This window comes from Dama dama, chromosome 5, assembly GCF_033118175.1.
Source record: "Dama dama isolate Ldn47 chromosome 5, ASM3311817v1, whole genome shotgun sequence".
In the NCBI taxonomy this organism is placed as follows: domain Eukaryota; kingdom Metazoa; phylum Chordata; class Mammalia; order Artiodactyla; family Cervidae; genus Dama; species Dama dama.
Genome location: NC_083685.1, coordinates 119172853 through 119197494, shown reverse-complemented (window position 1 = coordinate 119197494; position 24642 = coordinate 119172853). Strand labels below are relative to the sequence as shown.

The 24642-nt window shown below is 48.9% G+C and overlaps 1 protein-coding gene across 2 annotated transcripts in view; it reads left to right on the top strand.

Moving 5' to 3' along the window:
• TBCD (tubulin folding cofactor D) overlaps window positions 1-24642 on the top strand; it is a 143306-nt gene that overhangs the window by 99691 nt on the left and 18973 nt on the right. Inside the window, exons 18-26 of one of the 2 annotated variants that reach the window (XM_061144422.1) lie at window positions 3814-3894; window positions 7971-8044; window positions 9504-9621; window positions 10242-10302; window positions 11904-11926; window positions 17060-17091; window positions 20057-20119; window positions 21032-21108; window positions 22718-22799. In XM_061144422.1, coding sequence (XP_061000405.1) covers window positions 3814-3894; window positions 7971-8044; window positions 9504-9621; window positions 10242-10302; window positions 11904-11926; window positions 17060-17091; window positions 20057-20119; window positions 21032-21108; window positions 22718-22799 — 611 coding nt within the window. The remainder of the gene's footprint in view (window positions 1-3813; window positions 3895-7970; window positions 8045-9503; window positions 9622-10241; window positions 10303-11903; window positions 11927-17059; window positions 17092-20056; window positions 20120-21031; window positions 21109-22717; window positions 22800-24642) is intronic. The other variant, XM_061144423.1, reaches the window with a different exon arrangement.

Sequence of the window (24642 nt, the reverse complement as noted above, 5' to 3'; positions counted from 1 at the left end):
GATCTGCTCATGCTTTCTCCTTGTCTGTGGCCTGTCTTTTCAGTGTCCTGTGTATTCCTAAAGACAAAACCCTTTGTTAAAAATCAGCTTAAGTTTTGTTCTCCTATTTTATTCCATTTGATTTGCATACAGTAAAATTCACCTGTTTAAAATGTGGGTTTTGGCAGGTACATAATCACCTCTGTAGTCAACACAGGGAATGTTTCTGTCACTCCAGAAAGTGCCCTCAAACCCGGGCCCTGACTGGCTCGGAGTTGCCTTCTGTCACTGGAGTTGACCTTTTCTAGAACGTGTAGGACAGTCACATGGTGTGTGGGCTCCTGTCTCTGTATGTCATCGTCCGTCGATGCTGCTCAGTTACTAGTCCACTGCACGGGCTGCGGCTTGTGCCCTCCTCACCAGCTGGTGGCCGTTCGAGCCGCTTGACTTCGGATGTGTGCGTCCGGTGGTGCTTCTCTTTGCCCAGCTGTCTTCTGCTGTGGCGTAACAAGCAGTTGTGAGCACTGTTTGTTGGTTTGTCTTCTTGCAGTTGTAAATTTCCTTAACAGATCGCTGGCACCACAGCACTGTGCATCCTTCTGAAGATGGATTTTGTCATATTTTGTTTTCTAGTGGTGTGCTTTCCAGTTATTTTGCACATTCCTGTCCTGTAAGTGCTTCAAACTAAGGAAGCCCCAGAGTGAACTTTCCCTCTTACTTCCTGACTCAGTGAGCATCATGCTGCCCACATCGTCAGCTCAGTTTTGCTTCTCCTTCTCTCATTCCTCCTGTCCAGTTGGTGACCTAGTTCTGTCACTGCTTCCTCCCTGACAACCCTCAAACATTCACTCTGCGTGCCTGCTCAGTTGTCACTGTAGCCCAGTTCTCACTGCCCTGTACAGTTGCAGAGCCTCCATGACCACCCTGTCACTTGTCTGAGTGCAGGACAGAATGCTTCTCTTTGTCACACGCCCCCTGCCTCCTGGTCCCCAGTGGTCTCGCACCCTCCTTGGCCCTCCTGCCTGTAGCCCTCGCCCCGTGGTGGATGCCCCTCTTGGGTTGCAGTTGGCCTCCGTGCCTGAGTCCCTGTAAGTGCTGAGTGCTGCCTGGGCTGGTGGTTCTGGCCATGCGTCTTCTCCAAGGTCAGCCGCTAGTTAGTGCCAAAGCTCAGACTAGAATTCAGGTGGCCAACCCCTGTCTGGTTCTTCCTGTGAGGCTGCTGGTTTGTCTGCCCACTTCTCTGGGAGCTCAGGTTGCTGGCCTGGGTTGGGTCTGTTTGTTGGGTGGGGCCAAGGCCCCATAGGTTATGTGGGACCAGGAGTCACATCTTGGCTCCATTTCTGACAGCTTTGACTGTCCTGACTGTTCTGTTTTCTTCTTCTGACTCCCGCTTAAGTGATTTCTTTGTTTTTAGAGGGGCTCTCAATCCAGCTCACGGCTGGAGAAGCCTCTGCTTTTCTTCCTTTCATGCCCAGAGCGCAGATTTTCCCTGACTTGACTCTCCCAGAGCTCATGCCTTGTAGCACATGCATGCCCACCTGGCACCCGTGTTCACCTTGTGTACATGTAGTGTGCCCGCACAGGGTTTGGGTAAAATCCTGTTCCCCCTTCTTGGCCTTCTGTGCCATCCACTGTATTTTTCAGCCTCTGTGTAACACGCGGGTGATGGACAAGTCCATAGCGGGGCTATGTAGATGGTGTGGCAAGTTCAGACAATAAATGTAAGCAGTTGGTGTTTTAGAGGCATTAAAGTGTATTTTTTGGAGTAAGTAATATATCTGCTTGGTATAAAATTCAGAAGTTGCAGGAGTTGTTTGGGGAAAACCAGGGCGTCTCCCCTTTCCTCTCAGGCACCTGGCTCTACCCTGGGGGTCCTTGCTGACCCCCAGTTCCCGTGTCTTCTAGAGAGATTTGGTTCGCATCGTGTCTGTGGTTGTATTGACTTCCTTCTGTCCATGCTGAGCAGGGGCACACGGTGCGCAAGCTTGGAACCACCGAAGTGCTCATCCACAGAGGGTTGGTCGGATACAGGCACACCCTGGGGATACTGTGGGTTCCGGGCCAGACTGCTGACACAAAGCGAATATTGCATTAAAGTGAGTCGCATGAATTTTTTGGTTTCCCACTGCATATGAGAGTTATCTTAACACAAATCTGTAGTCTGTTAGGGGGTGATAGTTAGGTGTCTGTAAAAACAATGTTCATGCTCTAATTTAAAAATGCTTTATTGCCAAACAGTGCTAACCATCATCTGAGCTTTCAGCGAGTCATAGTTAACATGAGCCATCACTGTTCACAGATCACCATAACACATATAATAATGTTGGAAAAAAGTTTGAACTGTTGCAAAAATTACCAAGATGTGACACACAAAGTGAGCAAATGCTGCTGGAAAATGGTGCTGATTTGTTCAACACGGGGTTGCCCTGTATCTTCAATTTGTAAAATATGCAGTGTCTGTGGAGTACAGTGAAACGAGGGCAGCCTGTAGTAACCAAGTCAGGCTGTCAGTAGTAAGGAGGCAGCTCTCTGCGTGTGCCGTCACAGCAGAGCATATACGTCGTTTGCTGCCAGTGACGTCCTACGTGTCTTGGAGAGCATTCCTTATCTTTATGTGGAGTGTGACCTGTAGATCTCCCCCTCCTGGCTGTTGGCTTCTGTCTTTTGCATCGTTATGAACGATGTGAAGTGAATATTCTTGTGTATCTTCTCACCTGTGTAGTTATATCTGAGTGAATTAACAGAAGTGGAACTGCTGAACCAATGGGTACTCGTTTTCAATTTCCTGGGCAATGCCACTTGCTGTCTCTAGAGGCTGTGCCAAGATGCTGTCCCCAGCAGTGTTTCTGGGTGCTTCTAGATCCTTCCAGCGGAAGCTGTAAAACCCTGATTTTGGCAGTTTGCCAAAAACTTTGGACAAAACTTTTCTGTTTCCCATTGAATGATGCTGAATGTTTGAGCTGTATCTTTTCTATAAACTTTGGTGATTTTTCTCCTAGGTGAGGATATTATTGATTTGGAAATACTCCATGTTACAGAAGTCTCTTGTTTGTGATAGCAATTGCAGATATTTTTTTTGTTTTATGGTGTGTTTTTCCTGGCAGCATTTTTCTCCTTTGGTTGAGTTTTTTGAATGTACCAATTTCTTCTTTTTTGGCTTCTGGGTTTTGAGTCATAATTAGAAAGGCGTGTCCCACTTGGAAATTATTTTTAGAAGTTCTCTTACGGTATTTTCAGATGTAACTTTTATTTTTAAGGCGTAATTACACTTCATCAGCTGTCCTCATATGAAGCGTACAGTTCGGTGCATGCTGGCAGCCTGCACACCTGGGTGACCAGCACTGCCACTGAGATGTGGAGAGCGCGGCTCTTTGGCCCCCAGGCGCTGCTCTGCCCATCACCGTAGCTCACTGATGCCTTTTGTAGAATGTCACACGAGACCTGGCTTCTTTCTCTCAGCACGGTGGTTTCAGAGAGTCACACTTACTGTGCGTGTGTTGGTAGCCTGTTCCTCTCTATTGCTGAGCTGTCTGAGTCTGCCACTGTTCTGCAGTTTATCTGTTAGTCCTCCTGTTATAGATAGACATTTAGGTGGTCTTCTCTTTTGGGCTCTGATGAATGAAGCTGCTTGAAGTCTTTATTTATTTAGAAGTCTTTTTGTGGATTTATATTTTCATTTCTTTTAGATAAATACTTAAAAGGGGATTTCTTTGTATTTATAGGAAACTGCCAAACAGTTTTTGGAAGTAGTTATATCGCTTTATTTTCTCAGAAGCAATGTGTGAGTTCTTGTTCCTGCACATTCTCACCATCTCTGAATATTGTTTTTTCCAGCATGTTTATTGCCGGCTTTCCTGAGTACACACAACCAATGATAGAACACCTGGTTACCATGAAGATCAACCATTGGGATGGGTAGGTGTTGTGTTTTTGTGTTTGCCTAATTAATTTATCTGTCAAATAAAAATTCTTATTATTTCCCAAGGGAGAGATTAAATTGAGCTCATAAGCCTTGAGTACGTTTTTTTGGTTATAGATTTCATATTTTTGAAGTAACTCTTGAGAAGTAATGTAAGTTCCACTCTTCACACCTGATGTGTTGGCTAATGGTCTACCTCCAGCTTTACTTCTGGAGACTTCAGTGACATCTGCTGGGTGTGTAAACATTCCCATGTCATGAGGGCTGTGGGATCCACTCACCGCGCTATGGCCACGGCCTCCCACCTCGTGTCTGCTTCGTTTGGCCGCTTCGCCGTCTCCTCCGTCCTTCCTGGAGCTAGGCAGGCATTTCCTTTTTCCTGATTACGGGGCAGTTTCAAGGTGTCTTCGCATTTCCCAGCAGTTAACTGTGTCTGTCCAGTGGGGGAGGGCCTCAGTGTGACCCAGAGCGGGTTATCAGTGCTGCTGGCAGCACCTCTGGGAGAACGGCGTATTTCCTCTTGGAAAGCTCTGTGTAGCTGCCGGCGCTCTGGCCGAGGTGTGTGTGCAAGCAGCTTCTTCAGGCTCTACATCTGGAATCCCAGCTTATAGTGGGTGTTGCCTGTAGTCAATAGGACATTTAAAACCAAAATTGCAACTATGTCACCCATGGTGAGAGACTAAACTTTTTAGCTATTGAAATCTCCAGCTGTTGTTGAAATGTTTATTTCTTCTTTCAATTCTGTCTTTTTTCCTTCATGTATTTTGGGTGAGACTCTCTGGTTAGGTGCATATAGATTTCTAATTTTTTTTGTATCTTCCAAATGTATTGACCCTTTATTGTTACGAAATGTCTCTTTTTGTTTCATGTTAGATTTCTTAAAGTGTAATTTGATATTATTATAGCTTAAGGGTCGGCAAGCTTTTTCTTGTAAGGGCCAGAGAGTAATATTTTAGGTCATCGTCCCATGTATTTTATTGTTTTTTTTTCCTTTATAAAATCCTTTAAAAATGTGAAAACCATTCTAAGCTTGGGGCCTAACAAAAGGTGGCCTGTCAGTCACCTTGCACCCCTGTCTGTCTGTCTGCAGGGGGATGGCAGATGGTCCCTCCTTTACATCCAGCCTGGCGACCAATGCGTTTTATTGAGGGCTTTAGTCTTTTCACACCTGATGTGGTTATCCACGTTGTTTAATTTACACTTGTCATTTTACTATGTGGTTTGTTTTTTTCCTCATTTTTTAAGGTAAGTGTTAATTTTATTTAAAACATTCTTTGTGAAAGTATTCTCTTTAGTATAAGCTCTAAAAACCTGAAATTTCCAGGATTCATGAATGGAGGGGAAATTGCAGTCAGATTTGAAGGTCCTCATGATAATACCTGCTCAGATTTTTTTTTAATGTCAGAATTCATGGAACAAAATTATGCCTAATTTTTAAATGATTCCTCAGAGGCGGAGATACTTCTGCCTTTCTCTGTTTTTGGCCTGGATTATATCCATAAAGAGATATGAGCTATAAATTGATAAACGGAGTCTCTTCAATTTCCTGTGAATACATGGCTTGTGGAAAATGGGGAGCTTTACAGAATTCTTTAGTGGTGTAAATATACCTTCACTAGTGTAGGTATTCTGTCATACTTCTTATAGTATATACTTTTGAAAGATATTATCCAATGTTTTGGGTTTCTTTATAAACATTTTTTGATAAACAGCAATGTCTTACTATGTAGCACAGGAAACTATATTTAATATCCTGATGAACCATGATGGAAAAGAATATATATGTATAACCGAGTCACTTTGCTATACAGCAGAAATCAAGACAACATTGTAAATCAACTGTGCTTCAATAAAAAAAATAAACATTTTCTGATACTTGGACATACTCACCCCCAAATAATTTATGTATCAAGATAAACATAATTAAAAATTTTTGACTTTGGTAAGATGCACATAATATTTATGTTAATGTCTTAATCATTTTTAGTGTTCAGTTCAGTTACAACCAATCTCTAGAACCTTTTCATCTTGCAGAACTGAAACTCCATACCCATTAATCACTGACTCCCCCTCCCCTGGCAACCCTGTTGTCTCTATGGATCTGAATCTTCTAGGAATCTCCTATGGAATCCTGCAGGATTTGTCCTTTGGTGACTAGCAGATTTCACTCAACATAATGTCCTCCAGGGTTCATCCATGCTGTAGCATGTGTCAGAATCTCCTTCCTTTATAAGACCAAGTAGTCCATTCTATATACTTGCCACATTTTCTTTACCCATCATCCTTGGGTTGCTTGCACATCTCAGCTATTGTAAGTAACGCTGCTATGAATATGGATGTGTAAGTATCTCTTCCAGACCCTGCTCTCTGTTTTGGGAGTATATACCCAGAAGTGGGATCCATAGTTTTTCATAATGGTTGTACCATTTAACTTTCCCAATACGAATGCACAAGGATTTCAGTTTGTGCAAATCCTCACCAGTACTTGTTACCTTCTGCTTTTTTCTAAAGTGTTGATCTTTATGGGTTACTTCGTTTTCTTTGTTGTTGTTGGGTTTAAGAGTTCTTTATATATTCTGGATGTTAGTCTCTTATCAGATACATGATTTGCAAATATTTTCTCCCATTCTGTAAGTTGCCTTTTCTCTCTGTTGATTTTTTGATACTTGCAAGTTTTAGATTTTAACACAGTCCATTTTAACTATAATCAGTTTATCTGTTATCAGTGTATGTAGTTTGTCCTTTGCCTGTGCTTTTGGTGTTGAAAAACATTTTAGAAAAAGATCTAAAAAAGTTTAGATTTGGCAAGGAAAACATTGCCAAATATAATGTCATGAAGCTTTCCCCTTATGTTTTTTCCTAAGAGTTTTATAAATGAGGTCTGACATTTAGATGATAAATATTATTATTATTATTATTATTTTTTATTTTATTTTTTTTTAATTTTTTTATTATTATTATTATTATTTTTTTTTTCCAGTGGGTTTTGTCATACATTGATATGAATCAGCCATGGATTTACATGTATTCCCCATCCCGATCCCCCCTCCCACCTCCCTCTCCACCCGATTCCTCTGGGTCTTCCCAGTGCACCAGGCCGGAGCACTTGTCTCGTGCATCCCTCCTGGGCTGGTGATCTGTTTCACCATAGATAGTATACATGCTGTTCTTTTGAAATATCCCACCCTCACATTCTCCCACAAAGTTCAAAAGTCTGTTCTGTATTTCTGTGTCTCTTTTTCTGTTCTGCATATAGGGTTATCGTTTTTCGAAGACAATGGGCTGCTTTTCTGGGCGCCTGATGACCTCAGCTAGCGATCAGAAGTTGTTTTGCGAAGTTTGCTCTGCGTTCAGTTATTCTTTTGATGAATTTGTAGGAGAGAAAGTGGTCTCCCCGTCCTACTCCTCCGCCATCTTGGCTCCTCCCCCTAGATGATAAATATTATTATTTTTAAATACAGAAAGCTTATCTTCAGAGTGCACTAATTGGGAAGATCACTGCTGGGATGGGCCTGGGGGGGTGGCGTGCATGGATACAGGCATCCACCTCACAAGTGACCCTCTGGGTTTGATCAGAACCCGTCTGGCCCCTGGCAGGCTTGGTTTTATTAACCAGTCTTGGGGTCGTCCTTCTGTTCTGTGTGTTGAGAACGTATCACCTGTGCCTTGATTGGAGATATTTGCACTGATGTGATGTGCACCTCCTGTTTCTTAGCTTGAGCCACTGGAACTTCCCTCATTCAGCCTACGATTTTCCCAGTGGTGTTTCCCAGGCTCCTGGTACTCCTGTCCTCTGCACCCCTCGGGGCGCAGGAGGTTAGACCCACTTGGCCATCCGGCACCGTGCAGATGGCAGCTTCGTCCTGACACAGGCTTGCATGTAGTGCCGCCTCTTGGTGAAGGATCTCTCCCTCATTTACGAACAGAGGTTCTTACTTGCTAGTTTATTTGTATTTGTTCTCATAGTGTTTGACTAAGTGGCCAGGCGACAGCTCCCACACACTGTCCCCTCTGAGTAAAAGCCAGACTCCTCAGCCTGCAGGACTAACAGTGCTCTCTGCCTCGCCCCCAGGGCCATCAGGGAGCTGTCTGCCAAGGCGCTGCGGAACCTGGCACAGCGAGCGCCCCAGCACACCGCCCGCGACGGTAGGTGCTCCCTCCACACCCTCACGTGTGCACATGCGTGTGCACCACAGACACGCACACACACTAGAGGCCCCTTCGCTAACGTTAAGACCTGAGGGTTTCTCTCTTGCTGGGAAGGGTGCGAAGAACTGGTCTGTGCTTCGTCAGGGACAGAACACAAACCAGGTGCCCCAGCCTCTGGGAGCGCAGGTGCTGTGAGCACTGAGGTGTGCGTGTCCCCGGGAGCCCCAAGGTTCACTCCTCTGCCATCCCAGCCAGACTGGATGGATCTGCTGTGCACCGCGTGTGTTTCAGGATGAGCCTTAAAACAACAAATGAAGCAGCTTATAATGTAACATGCAAAACAGTGAGCTGCCTACCTAGGGCTTTGGGGGACTTGCTGACTTCCTGGGCTGGGCCTGAGTGCGCTCTACTCAATAACAAAACAGCCAGTCTGAGTTAATGACATGTCCTTACCGTTAAGAAAAAACCCTGTATTTGTTCCAGCATGTCTTTTCTATATGGAATCAATAGGCATCTGATTTCAGTTCAGGAAACAATACATAGGTTTCTCTGACTTGTACTTATTCCCACTGACATTAATTAGAGAACTGTTGTTGGATTACAGTTGTTCAGTTGGAGTTACTGATTTTACTCAGACACTCTAGGATTTTACATGAAGACTTGGGGCCTGTGAAGGTCCTCAGGGCCTTTTCAGCTTCGCCTTCTCTTAATTAAACTTCATGTCAGGAATCTCACCTGGTGTTTACTTTCCTTTGATGATGGTCCTGCTGCCTAAATGAAGGGGACACTTTCTTCCCAGCTCAGGAGTGCTGACTGCTCCAGGATTCTTAAACACTGACCATTCCCAGCTGCCACACCTGAGCGCCCGTGAGGGCCCCCTCCCGGCAAGGATGCTGTTGGCTTCCATGGCCTCTGCATGTCTGTGACCGTAGTTTCCCTGGCTGGAGGGACAGAGCCTCTGTGGTTGTGACTTCTTGCCTGTACTCCCGGCGAGGCTGCAGGGACCCTGATCCTGCTTTCTGTCCCCAGAGCACAGGCTCCGAGGCTTTCTCTGCTCTGAGCGGCATAGAGGGAGCTCCTGCCTGAACCAACGTGTGTTGGCTGTAGGGTCCTACAGCCCGGCCTCTGTCCTCCCTGCACCCCCAGGGGTCCCTGAACAATAAGAAAGACCCGGAAAACAGTCTGTTCTCCTTCTTCCCTGCTGTCTGTCCTCACCCTGAGTCCCCACCCTGTGTCTGGGGCCCCGGAGATGTGTGCTGTTTGGAACAAGTATCCTCTTAAGTCACATTCGCCCTCCCTGTTCACGTGTCTGCCGATGGAGTTCAGCATGTTAGAGGCCTTAGTTTCACCCTGGCTGTGGGATGATGATAGAACTGAGCGGGTGCGTTCCTCCCCTGGATCCTGAACCCACGTCTGACAGTCACCCCCTGTGCCTCTCCCACTGTGTGCTTGGCAGTGTTCCCGCGTCTGCTGTCGATGACACAGAGTCCAGACCTGCACACTCGGCATGGTGCCGTGCTCGCCTGCGCGGAGGTCGCCCGCAGCCTGCACACGCTGGCCACGCAGCAGGGCAGGTAGGAGCCCTTCATTTGTACCTGTGGTGTGCTCCGTCCTCCTGACAGCATCTGTCCGTGGTCCCCTGTCCTCTCTAGGGGATCCCACCTCTCTGGGCTTTTCTCGTCATCTCGTTCTTTCTGAGATTTAAATAGATTGTAAAGCAAAGACACGTTTTCCAGAGTTGGTGTGGAGTAGCCTGTGTATTCAGTATCCTTTGCTCGTTATCCCTTACAATAATCTAAAATACCGGAGGATATAAAAGTTTCAACCCGGGGCCTCTTCTGTTGGTTCAGTTGGTATAAATAACAACAGACGCAGTGTGGGGTGACTGAGATTGCCTGAATGTCGAGAATGTTTTGTGAAGCAGGTGCTCCATCTTCTTACTTTCTGACTGACTTTTCCTCACAGACACAGCTCACCACACACTGTGATGTCTGTCCCGTGGTTCCTGGATTCTGCCTTGAGAATACTGTATTATATAAAGTCGATTGCTGTCCCTTGAGGTGGTTCCCTGGGGGCACGATGATAGAGGATCTGAGTTGACCTTCCTTCTCTCCCCAGGGGTCCTGGGAATTTCAAGCCCCCTGCCCCAGACTCAAAACCATGGTCCTCAAATGTCGTGTTTGAATTCCTGCAGGCCCGTCTCGGACTTCCTGGATGAGAAGGCCATGCATGGTCTGAAGCAGATCCACCAGCAGGTCAGTGTGCAGCCGCCGGGGCCGCCCCTTCGGTGCCTGGGGGCCTCCTTGCCCCCACGCCCTTTCCGCTCCTCAGCTCCAAGTGCAGCCTGGAGTCAGTCCTGGGGCTTTGGGCACGAACCCTGGGGCTGAGCTCAGGCTCTCCCGTGTGGCCAAGTGTCCCCCGCTGGACCGGCAGAGAGTGCCCACCTGTCGTCTGGTCCTGGCCGCCCTCCTCGCTCAGGGCGTCCTTGCGGGATGGTGGGTCACAGAAGGCCTTGCACCCCCAGCTTTACCTCCACAGGGGGAGCTCCACATCTGTAGTCACACCCAGGGTTTGTGCATGCACTTCTCTGGGGAGGAGGTGTGTGTGTTTTTCTGGGTTTTGAGATTCACAAAGGCTTTTGTGACTCAAAATTGGTGAAGTACGAGCTGTGGGTCTTAATGTTACAGGATAACATGAAAGTCACTCTTGAGTGTTACATGGCTTTACCATTTGTTGTTCTGGGTAGAGTTCTAAGGTTTTTCTTTGTGTGATAATTGACCACTTTGACGTCCTTCCCTCATCCTGTTGGTGCTGTTAGCTTTCATTTCCATTCTAGCAAAGTCTTTTCATCTGCTTAGGTGCATTTCTCACCTTTATAGGTTAATTCATGTATGTTTTTTGGCCGTGGTGGGTCGTCGTTGCTGCATGTGGGCTTTCTTATTCCGGTGAGCAGGGGCTACTCTTCATGGCGGTGCTCGAGCTTCTCGTTGTGGTGGCTTCCCTTGTTGCGGAGTGTGGGCTCCAGGGCGCTCAGGCTCCAGTATTCGTGGCTCACAGGCTCTAGAGCTTGGTCGCGGTAGTTGTGGCGCATGGGCTGAGTTACTCTGCCGCATGGGTGATCCCCGACCAGGGGTTTAACTCGTGTCCCTTGCATTGCAAGGCGGATTCTTAACCCCTGGACCCCCAGGGAAGCCCTCGTTTCTCACCTGTGGAGTGGAGTCTGGTGCTCACCTGACACTGTGGAGCCAGGCTGACGCCATGTGGTGCTGTAGAAGCCTCAGAGTAGGGACCACCCCCATCCTCGCCTTCCTTGTTCTGTAGAGCCTGGATAATAGCGAATCTACTTGAGTTTCTGTGAGACCTGAAGAATGTGTTTGGAGAGTTAGGTGGAGTTTTTGGCACAGCATGAGCTTTCAGTGAGTGGGGGCAGGGAAGGGAGTTAGTGGTGATGCTGTGAGGTGCTTCTCTGAGTTCCTTGCCAGGAAGAGGGCCATCAGGGTTAATTTTCTTCCTGAGGGGCTGTCAGGGGGCAGGTCCGGTATCCAGGCATCCCCCCACTGTCACCGGCTGGTGATCCTCTTCCTCCCGGCTCTGACCCTTGGTTTCCCTACGAGGCAAGGGAAGGAGGAATCCGGGCTGTCTTGAGGATCAAACGCAATTGTGCACAGAGGGTCTTAGTGAGGGAGGGGCTGTTAGCGAGTTGCTCCTGGAGAGTGGCGTGGAGTCCATCAGCCCCTCCTGGGAAACGCCCACCTGTGCTTGTGTCTCTGTTCTCCTTCTGATGTTATATACCTGCCGTGTTATATTTTTATATCCTAGTAATTCAGATGACTAATTTTCAATTCTTTATTTTTAGCTTTACGATCGTCAGTTATACAGGTAAGATTTACATACCTGAAGTTTTATGTTTTGTGAAGAAAATATCGGGCCCCTAGTCACGGGCATCTCCTGAGTGGTCCTTGCTGAGTCATCTGTGTGTCGTATTTGAGTGAGTAAAGAGCCGTGAAAGGCCTGGTTGGGTTCTGAGCTTCACAGGCAACATGACGAGAAGCTCCCTCGTTTGACTGTGGAGTCTGACAGGCTTGTGGCTGTAGACAGACCACCCGCAGCAGCGACACCGCCTGGATCTGCCTTCTCCCCTTTGCAGCAGGTCCCCTCTGCCCTGGTGGCTGTGGTCTGCCCTCTGAATGTCTCGTGGATAGAGCTGTACTGTGCAGTCTTGGGGTCTGGCCTTTCTCACCGAGAGCGCTGTTCCTGAGATCACTGTGTGGTTGGCATACAGCGGTGTGTTCTCTCGTGGAGCTGTTGGTGGTCAGCTACCTGTGCGCTTGGTATCTTCTTGCCAGGCGGTGGGCATCTTCCAGCTTTTGAGGATAAAACTGTGTGAATATTGACATCCCAGTCTTGGTGTGGACGTGTGTTTCTGTTTTTCTTGGGTGAATACCTGTGTCAGGACCCTCTATGGTCAGTGTGGAGACGGGACGAGGTTCCTGGGCTCTTTGGTGGTATCTGTTTCCTAATTATTGGTCCTTCCCTTTGAGGCATCCTTCAGGTGATAAACTCTGCTGAGTGATTCTCCTGCTGGGTGGGTGGAGCCTGGTATGGACCTGGACCCGTGGGTGTGGCTCTGCTACTTCTTGGGTGGAGGCCTGGAGGGAGTTCCCTTGGGCGCTCTTGGCTGTTCCACCAATGCTGCCTGCCTGCTTTTCATCTGTTTTAAGAGAAAGAAAGAAATGACTCATTTCCTCATACATGTTCACTTGTTCATACGTGTTCACTTGTTCCTGATGAAGTGGCCCGAACTCCGCTGGACTAACCGTGGATGAGCAGGGAGTGAGCTGTATGCTGAGTGAACTGAGGAGTGAACCGCTGGCCAGCCTGGGGCCATTGTGCTTTTGTCGTGTGTGGCTTTCTTCGGAGCTGAAGGCTCCTGATAGCATCTTACAAATTCCAAATGCACGTCTGCTCATTGCCTTTAAGTGTTCTTTTCTAGTGATAAATCCCAAAGGTAAATAGAAAATAAACCCCTTCCTTGAGGCCAGTGAAGGGAGATGATGCACGTGGCGTCTGGTGTAGCAAGGGCTCTGAGTGGGACGGGCCTGGTGTCTCAGCAGTGTTTGTGCCCCAGGTATGACTCCCACACAGACCACAGAAGGGAGGGCACGTGCCCCACGGGACCAAACTGGGGGGGCTTGAATCCGAGTGTCCAGTCCTGACCTGTGAGATCTAGCTTAGCCCCCCTATTTCTTTTGACTATTTCCTTATTGTGAGTTTGGGAGTCCCTGAGACCACTCGCAGGCTCAGGGACTGCCTGGCAGAAGGACTCAGCACTCAACATAGCTCATGATGCTGTGAAAAAAATGAAAGTGAAAGTTACTCGGTCGTGTCTGACTCTTTGCAACCCCATGGACTATACAGTCCATGGAATTCTCCAGGCCAGAATACTGGAGTGGGTAACCTTTCCCTTCTTCAGGGGATCTTCCCAACCCAGGAATTGAACCCAGGTCTCCAGCATTGCAGGCGGATTGTTTACCAACTGAGCTCTTGATGCTGTGGTTGTGGCTTATTGCTGCAAAAGTGTTCATTCAAATCAGCAGCATCAAAGGCCCAGAGGACAGAGTCCACAGTAGACCAGGCGCAGCTTCCTGGCTGGGTGCTGTTCCCGTGGAGTCACACCGAATCCTCCTCCTGGCTACTCATGACACACACACAGCTATTGCCACCCAGGGAGACCACGCCCCAGCCTTGGCATCCAGGGTTTCCACTGGGTTGAGCTGATTCTCTGTGATGAGGCCCCATCACGGATGGCACTACCAGTGTTGACCTCCCATAGGGCCCCTGGCCCAGGTAAATGGAAGATCGTGCCTGGCAGAGCCTTCTTGGGGCTTGGAGGTGACCTCCATAGCTGGGACAAAGCTCCAGACCCTTCCTTCTTGGCTCTGACCTCCAGGAAGCAGCCTTGCCTGTGGAAGTAAATCCTCTCTCCTGGAAGGGACCCCTTAGGTCAGTCTGGTGCTAGAGCCTTGGGTCCCACGTGACCTGCAGATCCCTCTTACACTGGCAAAGGACACAGGGCTGGAGCATCTCCCAGGTTCTGACAAGCTGACAGGGCAGCCCCGTGACACCCAGGGGTGGTCAGTGCTGGCTGGCTGTGGGGGGCGTGTGCCGGGAGGACCGCCGTGTGCAGTGGGAGCTCTGAGCGCTCGCTGAGTCCGGCAGGTTGGAAGGAGAATCCCTGTTGGGGAGGGGCAGGAGGGTGAGGACTGGCCAAGCTGCGTGGTGCTCCTGACTGCGTGCCCAGGCTCTGAAACTGGCAGGCACTTCCCGTCGGCGGGCCCAGAGCTCTCTGGGGAGCCCGCGTTGAATTTCCTCTGACACTTGAGTGCGTGGGGGCCTCATTGCTTGTGATGGCCGTGTCCCAGTCCCTCCTGCAGGAGTGGTGACAGGCCATCCCTTGCAGGACGAAAGTCTTAAAGAAATGTGAACTGTGGGGAAATGGGAACGGCAGGTCATGTGGTTGAGGGAGCTGGATCTTGATCTTGGAGGGAAGGGGTGTGCTCCTGCCCTTCTGTGAGTGAAGAAGTCGGCCCCTGGGGGGCCGCCTGCTGTCCTGGGAGCCACGGCCTTGAGGCCTCGGCAGTGCTGCGTCCCCCTGGTCTCTTTAGGGCCCCCCTTGCTTTCTCAGCGATCAGAGTGACACTGGGAACTCCGTTCTCTTGGGCAGACTGTGCTCAGAAATCTTCCTGGGGGAGGACGTAGCAAGGGCTGATTTTCCTTAGCCCCGAACATTTTATCTTGAATTTGGGGTCTAGATAAAATTAAGAGAATCTTGCAGTGAATACGTGTTCACCGTTCCCCCACCTCAGTCAGTTATTCATAACATCTTGACCAATTGTTTTCTTTCTCTTTGTATACGTGTATTGTTTGTTTTCTTTAGTAAGTTGTGGGCCTGTTGCTTCCTCTTTAAAACTTGAGAAAGCATCAGGGAAGAGCAGGGACTTTCTCCTGTGTGGCCACATACTACCAGTGTCTCCACCGCACCCAGGAGGCTCCGTGTGACCTCTATGACCTGTCAGCGGAGTTCCTCCAGGTTGTCTTCAAATGCTCTCCGTAGCCTTTCCCCCTTGAACTAGGACCTACTCAAGTTTTTGTGCTGTGTTTGGTGGTATTCAGTTAGCTTCCTTTTTGTTTTTCACGATACAGCCTCTTTTCAGGCCAGGTGTGTTGTGTAACATTACACGTTCCGGGTTTCTGGGTTGTTCCTGCAGGACTGGATCTGGCTTGCCCATGGCGTGGCTGGTGCGGACCCTTGTGTTGCCTGTGAAGTTGGTGTGTTTGCCCCCTGGTGGAGACACTGAGTTGACCCCTGGGTTTAGGGACGACCTCCAGAAGGTCAGACGTGCCGGTGAGAGGGATGCACCCCCTTGCAGCTAGTGACTGGCTTGAGGGGTGGTTTCAAGATCCACGGATCCTGGTTTCCAGCGCCTGCCTTGCCTGAGTCAGCCATCACCCTGCGGCCTGCCAGTGGGTGCCTGGCTGATTCCCTCATTCTTTCCATGTGCATTTTCTGGGACTTGTATGGAAAGAACAGCATCCCTCCCTACTCCCACCCTGCTGTTTGTCTTTTTGATGTATCACTATAGACTGCACCGACCACCCCCCCCCCCCACACCATGTTGTAATTCAGTAACATCCTTGTTATTCCTTCTGTGACTTAAACTACTCCGTACTTGGCCCACCGGAGGCTGTTTAAATGGACCCCTTTGTCATTTTTATGTGATTTGCTTGTCTTTGAGCAAGGTCTCTTTAAACCTCTTTGCTTTTATTACTTTGGTTTCTGTTCCCATCATCATTGATTGCATTTCGTCCTGTTTGTGTCTTGCTGTGACTCAGTCTCTCTCCTCCCCTCCTGGGACACATGCATGAGCTGAGAGCTGTTCTGCTGACCCTGCGTGTGTATCCCGTCCTTTTGGGGGGCTGCTGGGTCTTTGTGGGTTGTTTTCTTGGAGTCGTGGGGGGTGTTCTGAATTCTTGGTGGGGTGCTGGGTTCTGTGGTATTTTTGTCGCTGGGCGCCAGCTGCGCTGGCCAGTGGTGTTCGGTTGGTGGGCTCAGTTGGATCCTTTCACAGCCAGCTCTGGAGGCTCGGTAGGGCCGAAACAAGTGGGCTGGCCCCTCAGGTGGTCCTTGCGAAGGGTCTCCGGGTGTCGCGTGCCTGAGGAGGCCAGTGCTCTGGCTGAGGGGGCTCCTCCCTGCCTGTGTGGACCCCACAAGTGCCCTGCCATCTTCTTAGGAGTGCTTCTCTTCCTTAAGGCTCAGGTGGTCTCTTTTCTCGAATGTGCAGCTCAGGGTCAGCTCTGGGTGTGTGCTGCTCCGCAGCCCCTCAGGTTCCGGCTGCCTTGGCCTCCCCACCTTCCATCTGTGGGGGCTTCCCTGCTGGGCCTTGGGCCTGGCTGCTCCTTCCCTCCTCCCACAACCTCTGGGTTTTTGTCCAGTTTTCCACTTGTTTGAGGCAGGAGGTCAAACTCAAATCCTGCTCCTCTGCCTGGGCCAGAAGCCATTGTCTCACAGCTTTCCTTCCTTCTCCCAGAGTGTTTCTCGAACTCACGTACCCCTGTTCCCCATTATCAGCGTCCCACGTCAGTCGGGGTCGAGGTGGGCAGCACCTTTCCCTGGTCTTGCCAGGTGATGATATCTTCCTGGTGCTTTAAGTTCCTATAGTTCTTACAAAGTAAGAGTTGAACAGTGTTTGGAATTTCTTACATGTGATTCTGTGATATAATTCACACCAGGGATTAGTTTCCAGTGAAAACTGAAAATCATCTCATAAGCGATCACAGAACATATTTTCATTTCTTTTCATAAAAAGTAGTTCACATGGCCAACAATGAATGCAACTATTTAATGTTGGGATACTTTTTGGAGCCTAAAGTTACACCTGTTACTTAGTGAAGATATTTATGCTGTTTTGTATAACGAGAGTTTTAACTTTGAATGTTTTCTTTAATTTTCAGGGGTCTGGGAGGAGAGCTCATGAGACAAGCAGGTAGGTCTGAGCGACAGAGGCTGCAGGTTATGGGTCAGGGTCCTTTCTTCCCACCACTGAGGGAAAACAAAAGTCCCAAGGGTATTTATTGTTTTCAACCCTGTAAAGTTCCCTGATGGGTTCTTTTGCAGTGACACACGGCTGGGCCGTTTTCTGGTCAGAATTACCATGGCAGTGCACCTGCTGCATGTCATAACTCCAGGGCTGCCCACTCAGCCCACTGCTTCTCCTGTGTGTGTTCACTCCAGCCTCTTAATTTTCAGCTTCTGTGGGTTTTGATAAATTTTAATAGCCACGGGGCTGGCAGCGGCTGAGGTGGGATGGATAAGTAGAGGTAAGATGTGTCTACCATGAAGGGGTGATAAAGTTAGGAATGTGAACGTTGCCATCTTTCCCTCTTCAATATGATCTTTAAATGTAAATGTACAGCAAGAAACAGTTTTTAAAGGTTATGTTTAAATGTTTGCAGGGAACTCAAAAGTTGCCAACACATAAATATTTGGATTTCCTGAAGCTTTTCCAGCTAAACCTACCAGAAAACCCAGGACTCAGTGTTTATCAGGCACCAGATCGGTCCTGGCTCCATGCTGGGCTCGGGCACAGGGGAGGGGAGGGGAGGGCTCGTGGGGGGGGTTGGAGGAGTGTCAGTTCCTCCAGTCCTTAGAACTGCTCTGTTCAAAGCAGAAGGGCGTTTCTTAGGAGCAGCTGAATAGATTGGTAAAACAGAAAAGAGAATCAGAAGTTTCAAACGTACGTGGGATTTCACGTGTGACAAAGCAGGTGTGTGTTTCCAACCTCGCTGAAGAGGGCAGTTGATAGAATGGTTGGTGATGTTCCAGGGAGCCACATGGAAGAACACAAAATTGTGTCCCCACTGCACACATACACAAAACTAAATCTGTAATTAACAGATACTTAACTGGTTAATTTCTGATTAAACTTAAGTATAAAGGATACATTTTTTTAAAACTTCAAAGAAATTTTAGGAGAAATCAGAGGATCATGTTGGTCCCTAAAAAACTTCCTACCCAGGAAGTTTTCAGCCTTGCCTGGTTGCTGGGGAGATGCTGGTTAGCTCCACGAGGAGGACGCGTCTCCTCGGTCGTATTGGCTACGTCAGAGCTGGGTGGCCCTCTGCCGATGGAGTGCCTGCTCTGGCGTCTATGTTGTTACAGCATTTTCAGGTTGCCAAGGGCAGTGTCTCTTAGGATTAAAAATGTGCAGTCTTCTGCCCTGCGGGGCCACTCCTAGGACTTTGCATCCCAAAAACGTGTAGGAGTGACAGGCATCCTGCTGGACAGACGGGCAGTCTGTGTGCTGACAGGATGTATGTGGCCACCTTGTCTGACATGACAGAAGCTGGAAGGAGAGCTGAGCCCAGCAGGAAATATTGGCTTAACAGCTTCATAACCATACTGTGGGATGTTGCCCATCTGCTAAAGAGCATGGGCTCCCCCACGGTCAGTTATGTTGTTCGAGAAGAAAAGCAGTTTGGCAGCTGGAGCCGTGGGGGGCCTGTGCGCGTCCTGACTCTGCTGGGACGTCCCTGCTCCAGCCCCCAGGCCCCCTCGTGCTGGCCGGCCACATTTGTGCTGAGGACGGTGGGAGTCGGGAGTGTGAGGAGGCGGGATGGTGTCACCGTCGGGAGCCTTCTGCGCTCACAGAGACTGCGGAGCTGGCTTCCTCGCTGGCCTGGCTGCATTTCAGAGGACAGCCGCCGCCTGTCACTGGTCCTTGGGGGGCAGTGATGGGCACCCCTGCTGAGGCATGGCAGACGTAAAGCGTGCACAGGGAGCCTTTGTCGCTGTGGACGCTGAAGTTGGGGTTTGTTGCTGCCAGCCCAGCCTAGCCTGGCCATAAGGGGTGCCTGTGGTCTGTGACCCTCTGAGCGTGGGGGAAGGTGTGGGAGCCATGGTCCAGTTCAGCTTAGTTTCAGGGTCAGGGCAGGAGCAAGGTGGCAGAGACGGGGTCAGGGCACAGAGCTGGCAGGAGGGGTGCCTGTGCTCTCAGCCTTGAAGGTGAGTGAAGGTCAGCCCAACTTACATGGCCGCCAAAATGTCAGTGGTGGTTTTCTATCTTATTTTTCTGTAGTGCTAGATTTTTTTTCCAGCAAATGCAAACTACTCATTCAGTAGGAGGAAACCCTTAGGCTGTTCCATCGTAGGGACAGAGGTAGGGGTGCAGAGGCCGCCCTCTTGCTGTGTGAATGGGCAGCGTGAGGAGTCGTGCGGGATGGGCTGAGGCATGTGGCCTGTGGGCAGGCGCCGGGCAGGTCAGGTCCCTGCAGTGGTCCCCACGGCAGAGCCTCCTTGGTGCCGAGACAGTCATGTGAGGCCACCACACAGAAGCTCAGGTGGTGGCCAGTGAGTAGCTATACTGGCTTATGTTTCCACGCACAGAAGTGGTAGTTTATTAAAATGGACACTACATTATTTACCGAGGTCGGAAATTTACCAGAGCTTTGAGCACTGTGGCTCATCTGGGGGACTGTCCCATGGGGGTGATAAGTGTTACCTCCTCTGACCCTGGTGCTGACCTGAGGTGGGGGAGCCCCCCCTCCCCCAGGGGAACTTGCTTCTCCGTGGTCCTCATCGGGCGGGTGCCTGCTGCTCAGCCACTGCTCCTGGTCACTTGTGGGTGTCAGTGGTTTGACAGCTGAGTTGTCTGTCCCTGGGGATTCATATGGGGGTCAAACCTGCAGCCTCCACGTGTTGCTACCTTGTCTCGGCGGGGTTCCCCGAGGGCACCGGCTTGATGCTGCTGCTCTTGGGTCCTGGCACTGCCCCCGAGCCTGGGCCAGGTCTGGTGCAGAGGACATGCTGGGGGCTTGCCTCCGGACACCAGCACTGAGCGGGCAGGGGCAGGAAGGCTGGTGTTGGCAGCGCTGGGCTCAGGTGCGTCAAGGTGGGTGCTGAGATGGGCACTTTTGGGGAAATGACATTGCGTTCATCCTTTTTCTTCCCAGTATGCATTTTAATAGAAAACTCGGCGCTTTCCAAAATGCCCTTCAGAGGTGACGCTGTGATCGGTAAGTGCATCTCTCCTCCAGTGACTCACAGCATGGCATTTTCTTCCAGAACTTCAAAAGTGAAGACCGACCTGTTAAGGTGGATGGTAAACTCCATCCTGTTGGAATCTGTTTTGAAGTTGCTGTTAAGAGCCCACTGTAACCAGGGAGCGTCCCCACAGTCTCCCCACAGAAGCAGAGACTCTCCCTTCTCTTCCAGGGGCTTGCTCCTTCCTCAGGGCTCCCGACTGGGGCTCTGCCTGTCACGGCCGTGCCCAGCACCAGGCACTCTCGGCCATTCCTCTCCCATTTGGGCAGTGCCAGCCCGAGGGGCAGGCTCTCGCAGGACGAGGGGAGAGCCAACAGCTGCCTTGGCTCTTCCAGGGGTGGCAGTCAGGCCCCGGCGCTGGTCTGGAGCCTCTCCAGGTTCTGACATTGGTGGCCGCTGGTCACAGAGAGGCAGTAGGAAAAGCCTTGGGGTCACTGCCTCTACTGGGCTGTGCTGGCTTTTTGCTCTACAGCCTCAGAAGTTCTGTAACTTGAGGAAAAAGAAAAAAATGATTTAGTGTTTGTTTCCAAGTATGAGATCTAGTTGAATTTTGTGTTTGGTTTTTATTGGTGGGGGGATTGTTCAGGGAAGAAGTACAGTCAAAGACCACTTGAAGCTTACAGGTGTAATAGGAGAACAAAAACTTGCCCATCATGACAGTTTTCACATTTCAACAGCAGAAAGAAGACTTTCCCCTATAGGTGGAGAGGGCAAAGGCCTTTAGAATTTCATTCGACCTGGAGAACGTGTACCTCAGATTTCCTGCAGGTTCCTCTCAAAGGTCACGGTCTACTTTGACTTCAGAGGTAGAAGATCTGTGTGGTGGTGGTTTTAATTTGATACAAATGTTCTTTACTAGCTGAATGAATTTGTTTCTTTGACAGATGGTTGGCAGTGGCTGATAAATGACACCTTGAGAAATCTCCACCTCATTTCAAGTCACTCTCGACAACGTATAAAGGTGTGGGAAGCGAGGGCTCTCTGGCTTTTGCACTGTGTAGAAATATTTGTTTCAAAGGTCTCTGTGCATTATGAGTCCCTTTTGTAGACCAACATGATTGATAAAGGCCAGTAATTATATTTGGAATTCTGAATGATATTGTTTATGTAATTTATGATCAGGACAACTAATGCAGCCATCATTGACCAGAGTATTTAAACTTTTTATTATTGTTTCTAGTTTTATTAATTATATTTGCCTTCCAAACGTGTTCCCTATTGAGTTGTAGAATGTGAGGTTGGAGGCTCCTTTTGTGATGCTCACGTGTGGATGAGCGAACGGCTAGAATCATGACAGGATGTCAGTGTTAATCATGTCAAGTGAGCAAGGGTGTGTGTCCCAGTCCCAGTGGCCACTACTGTCCTGCCTCAGGACAGGTGAACTTTGGACTAGCAGCATTGCAATCCCTACCCCTGTGCAGAGATAATAACCTTGGTATTGATAACAACTAGGCTTTGATGTGGAGGATGAAGGAGTGGAAGTACATATTGGTCTTTCTTATAGCTTTCCAGCCTCCTGTGTCTCAGCTTTTCTGTTGGGTGAATAGAACATATCTTCAGTCCTCATCCCTTTTTTTATAAGTAACTTTATCGTTCTGTAGAACCCAGGTACAGTTTTACTAGTTGAAGTTGAGTTCTTCATGATCAGTGTCAGAATTCCTTTTAAAAACACATCCACAGTTGATTCACACCAGTTGTGATCGTGGTTTGGCCTGCTCCTCGATCTGTATGAGGACACCCCTCCCCCAGCACCCCTGTTGGAGCTCCCTGATCTGAAGGAGCCCTGGGACGAATCGGGCTTCCCTGATAGCTCAGTTGGTAAAGAATCCGCCTGTAATGCAGGAGACCCTGGTTCAATCCTTGGGTTGGGAAGATCCCCTGGAGAAGGGAACTACCCACTCCAGTGTTCTGACCTGGAGAATTCTGCGGACTGTATAATCCATCGGGTCACAGAGTCAGACATGACCGAGCGACTTTTACTTGGGAAGAACACACGAACCCAGCGTTTGCCCCACTCGGTCTTTACGATGGAGAAAGGCTTAGGTGAGTCACTGTGGAGGCGACAGGAGGGGCCACGGACGTCTGTGTGGTATGAACCCCCTTCCTGCGCTTTGCCCCTGAGGTGCCCCAGCCTTGGGTCAGCCCTTCCTCTGTCCAGCCACTCCTGTTCCCAGCACTCCTGGGACCCCAACTCCACTCCATACTAGGCCTCTTCGTGGCTCACCTGGGGGGCCTTGCCACACTGCTTCTGGTGTTTAACACACTTTTCCATTGTTATTTCAGCTGGGAAAGAATAAAATGCCACATTTCATCATTGCCTTTCCCATGGAAAGACCTGAAATTTGCACTATATGGAGGAAGTAACTTTTATATCCAGTGTATTAGTTGCAGAGAATATTAAACTTATGACCACATCTGACTGACGATGATAATGACCAGCAGACATACCAGAAAGGATGATATCATTCAGCCTCTGGGTCTTCCAAACCAAGTCACTGGCCTGACCGCAGGGCCACCTGGCTGCTCCTTGACCAGGAGCCTGCAGCTCACTCATGTCTCCTCCGTTTCAGGAGGCGGCTGTGTCGGCCCTGGCCGCCCTCTGCAGTGAGTACCACGCCCGGGAGCCTGGGGAGGCAGAGGCTGCCACGCAGGGTGAGTGGGTGTCTGCACTCAGCCCTGCATCCAGTGGGGCTGGGGGCTGGGTGGCTGTGGGGTGCCTGCCTCTCCTGCCACAGTGTGGACAGGCCTGGAGGGTAGAGAGGGTGGGCGTCAGGCCGTGAGGACGCCGCCCCCTCCTCAGCCCATCCCATTCTCACCTGGAGCCAGATTTCTCTGAGGCCACGTGGGGTCCACTTTCCCCGATGTTACCACTTTACTGTAGAATCAACTCTTATTTCAGTATTGTTTTCTTAAATGATGTTTTTAAGTCCACTTTCCCCTGATTTGGACTTTGGAGGCTCCCAGTACTGCGGTTGGGCTCCATGTCTCTGTGGGGACCTCTCTTCTGTCCTGTCCCTGGTCTTCCTCGGGGTCCAGGCTTCATTATCAGGGACTGTTGTCCACACTCATTCCCCAGGCTCTGTCAGCTCAGAGTTGTCCGCTTCTGCTGCCTCCCCACATCCTCCTGGTTTTATGCTTTTTCCTAGGAGTCTGTTCATTCAGTGATTACTTCATTGACTTTTCTATTTCATGGTTAAGTGCATTTAGAATTTTTGTAACTCACAACAATGCTTTTCTGGCACGTGTCCTTCATGTGTTAATATCTTAAGTGTTAATGTCTCCTCCCCCCATGAACAGTGTCGGTATAACTGTCCTGTGGCATGTCCTTGTGTCAGTTGGGTTTTCCAGAACCACCCTCTAAGCTGAAGTTTATCTGACACGTTACATGGTCCTGTTTGTAGTGTCTAGTTCAGGAGTATTAGTTTCATATTAAAAAGCTTTGTATTTACATGTTATATGGCACTGTAGCTTTCCTTTGTATCATATTACAGAATATTTATTATAGTTACTTCAAAAATACATGAAACACTTTAAAAATTATTTTAAGTATGGAAGAATCATGGGTTATTTTCCAGTCGCTAAGTCTTGTCTCTTTGCGACCCCATAGACGGCAGCATGCCAGGCTTCCCTGTCCTTTACTATCTCTCAGAGTTTATTCAAACTCATGTCCACTGATTTAGTGATGCCATCCAACCATCGCATTTTCAGTCACCCCATTCTCCTACTGCCTTCAATCTTTCCCAGGATCAGAGTCTCTTCCAATGAGTTGACTCTTCGCATCAGGTGACCAGAGTATTGGAACTTCAGCTTTAGCATCAGTTCTTCCAGTGAATATTAGGGGTTGATTGCCTAAATTAGGATTAACTGATTTGATTTCCTTGCTGTCCAAGGGACTCTCGAGTCTTCTCTAGCACCGCAGTTCAAAAGCATCAGTTCTTGAGTGCTCAGCTTTCTTTATGGTCCAACTCTCACATCCATAGATGACTACTGGAAAAACCATAGCTTTGACTATACAGCCCTTTGTTAGCAAAGTGATGTTTCTGTTTTTTAATATACCGTCTAGGTTTATCATCACTTTTCTTCCAAGGAGCAAGTGTCTTTTAAATTTCATGGCTGTAGTTAAATTTCATGGCTGTAGTCACTCTCCGAAGTGATTTTTGGAGTCCAAGAAAATAAAGTCTGTCACTGTTTCCATTTTCTCCCCCATCTGTTTGCCATGACATGATGGACCCAGATGCCATGATCTTAGTTTTTTGAATGTTGAGTTTTAAGCCAGCTTTTTCACTCTCGTCTTTCACCTTCATCAAGAGGGTCTTTAGTTCATCTTCACTGTCTGCCATTTGCATATCTGAGGTTGTTTATATTTCTCCCTGCTGTCTTGATTCCAGCTTGTAATTCATTCAGCCCAGCATTTCACATGATATACTCTGCATATAAATTAAATAAGCAGGGTGACTGTATATAACCTTGACATACTCCTCTCCCAACTTTGTAC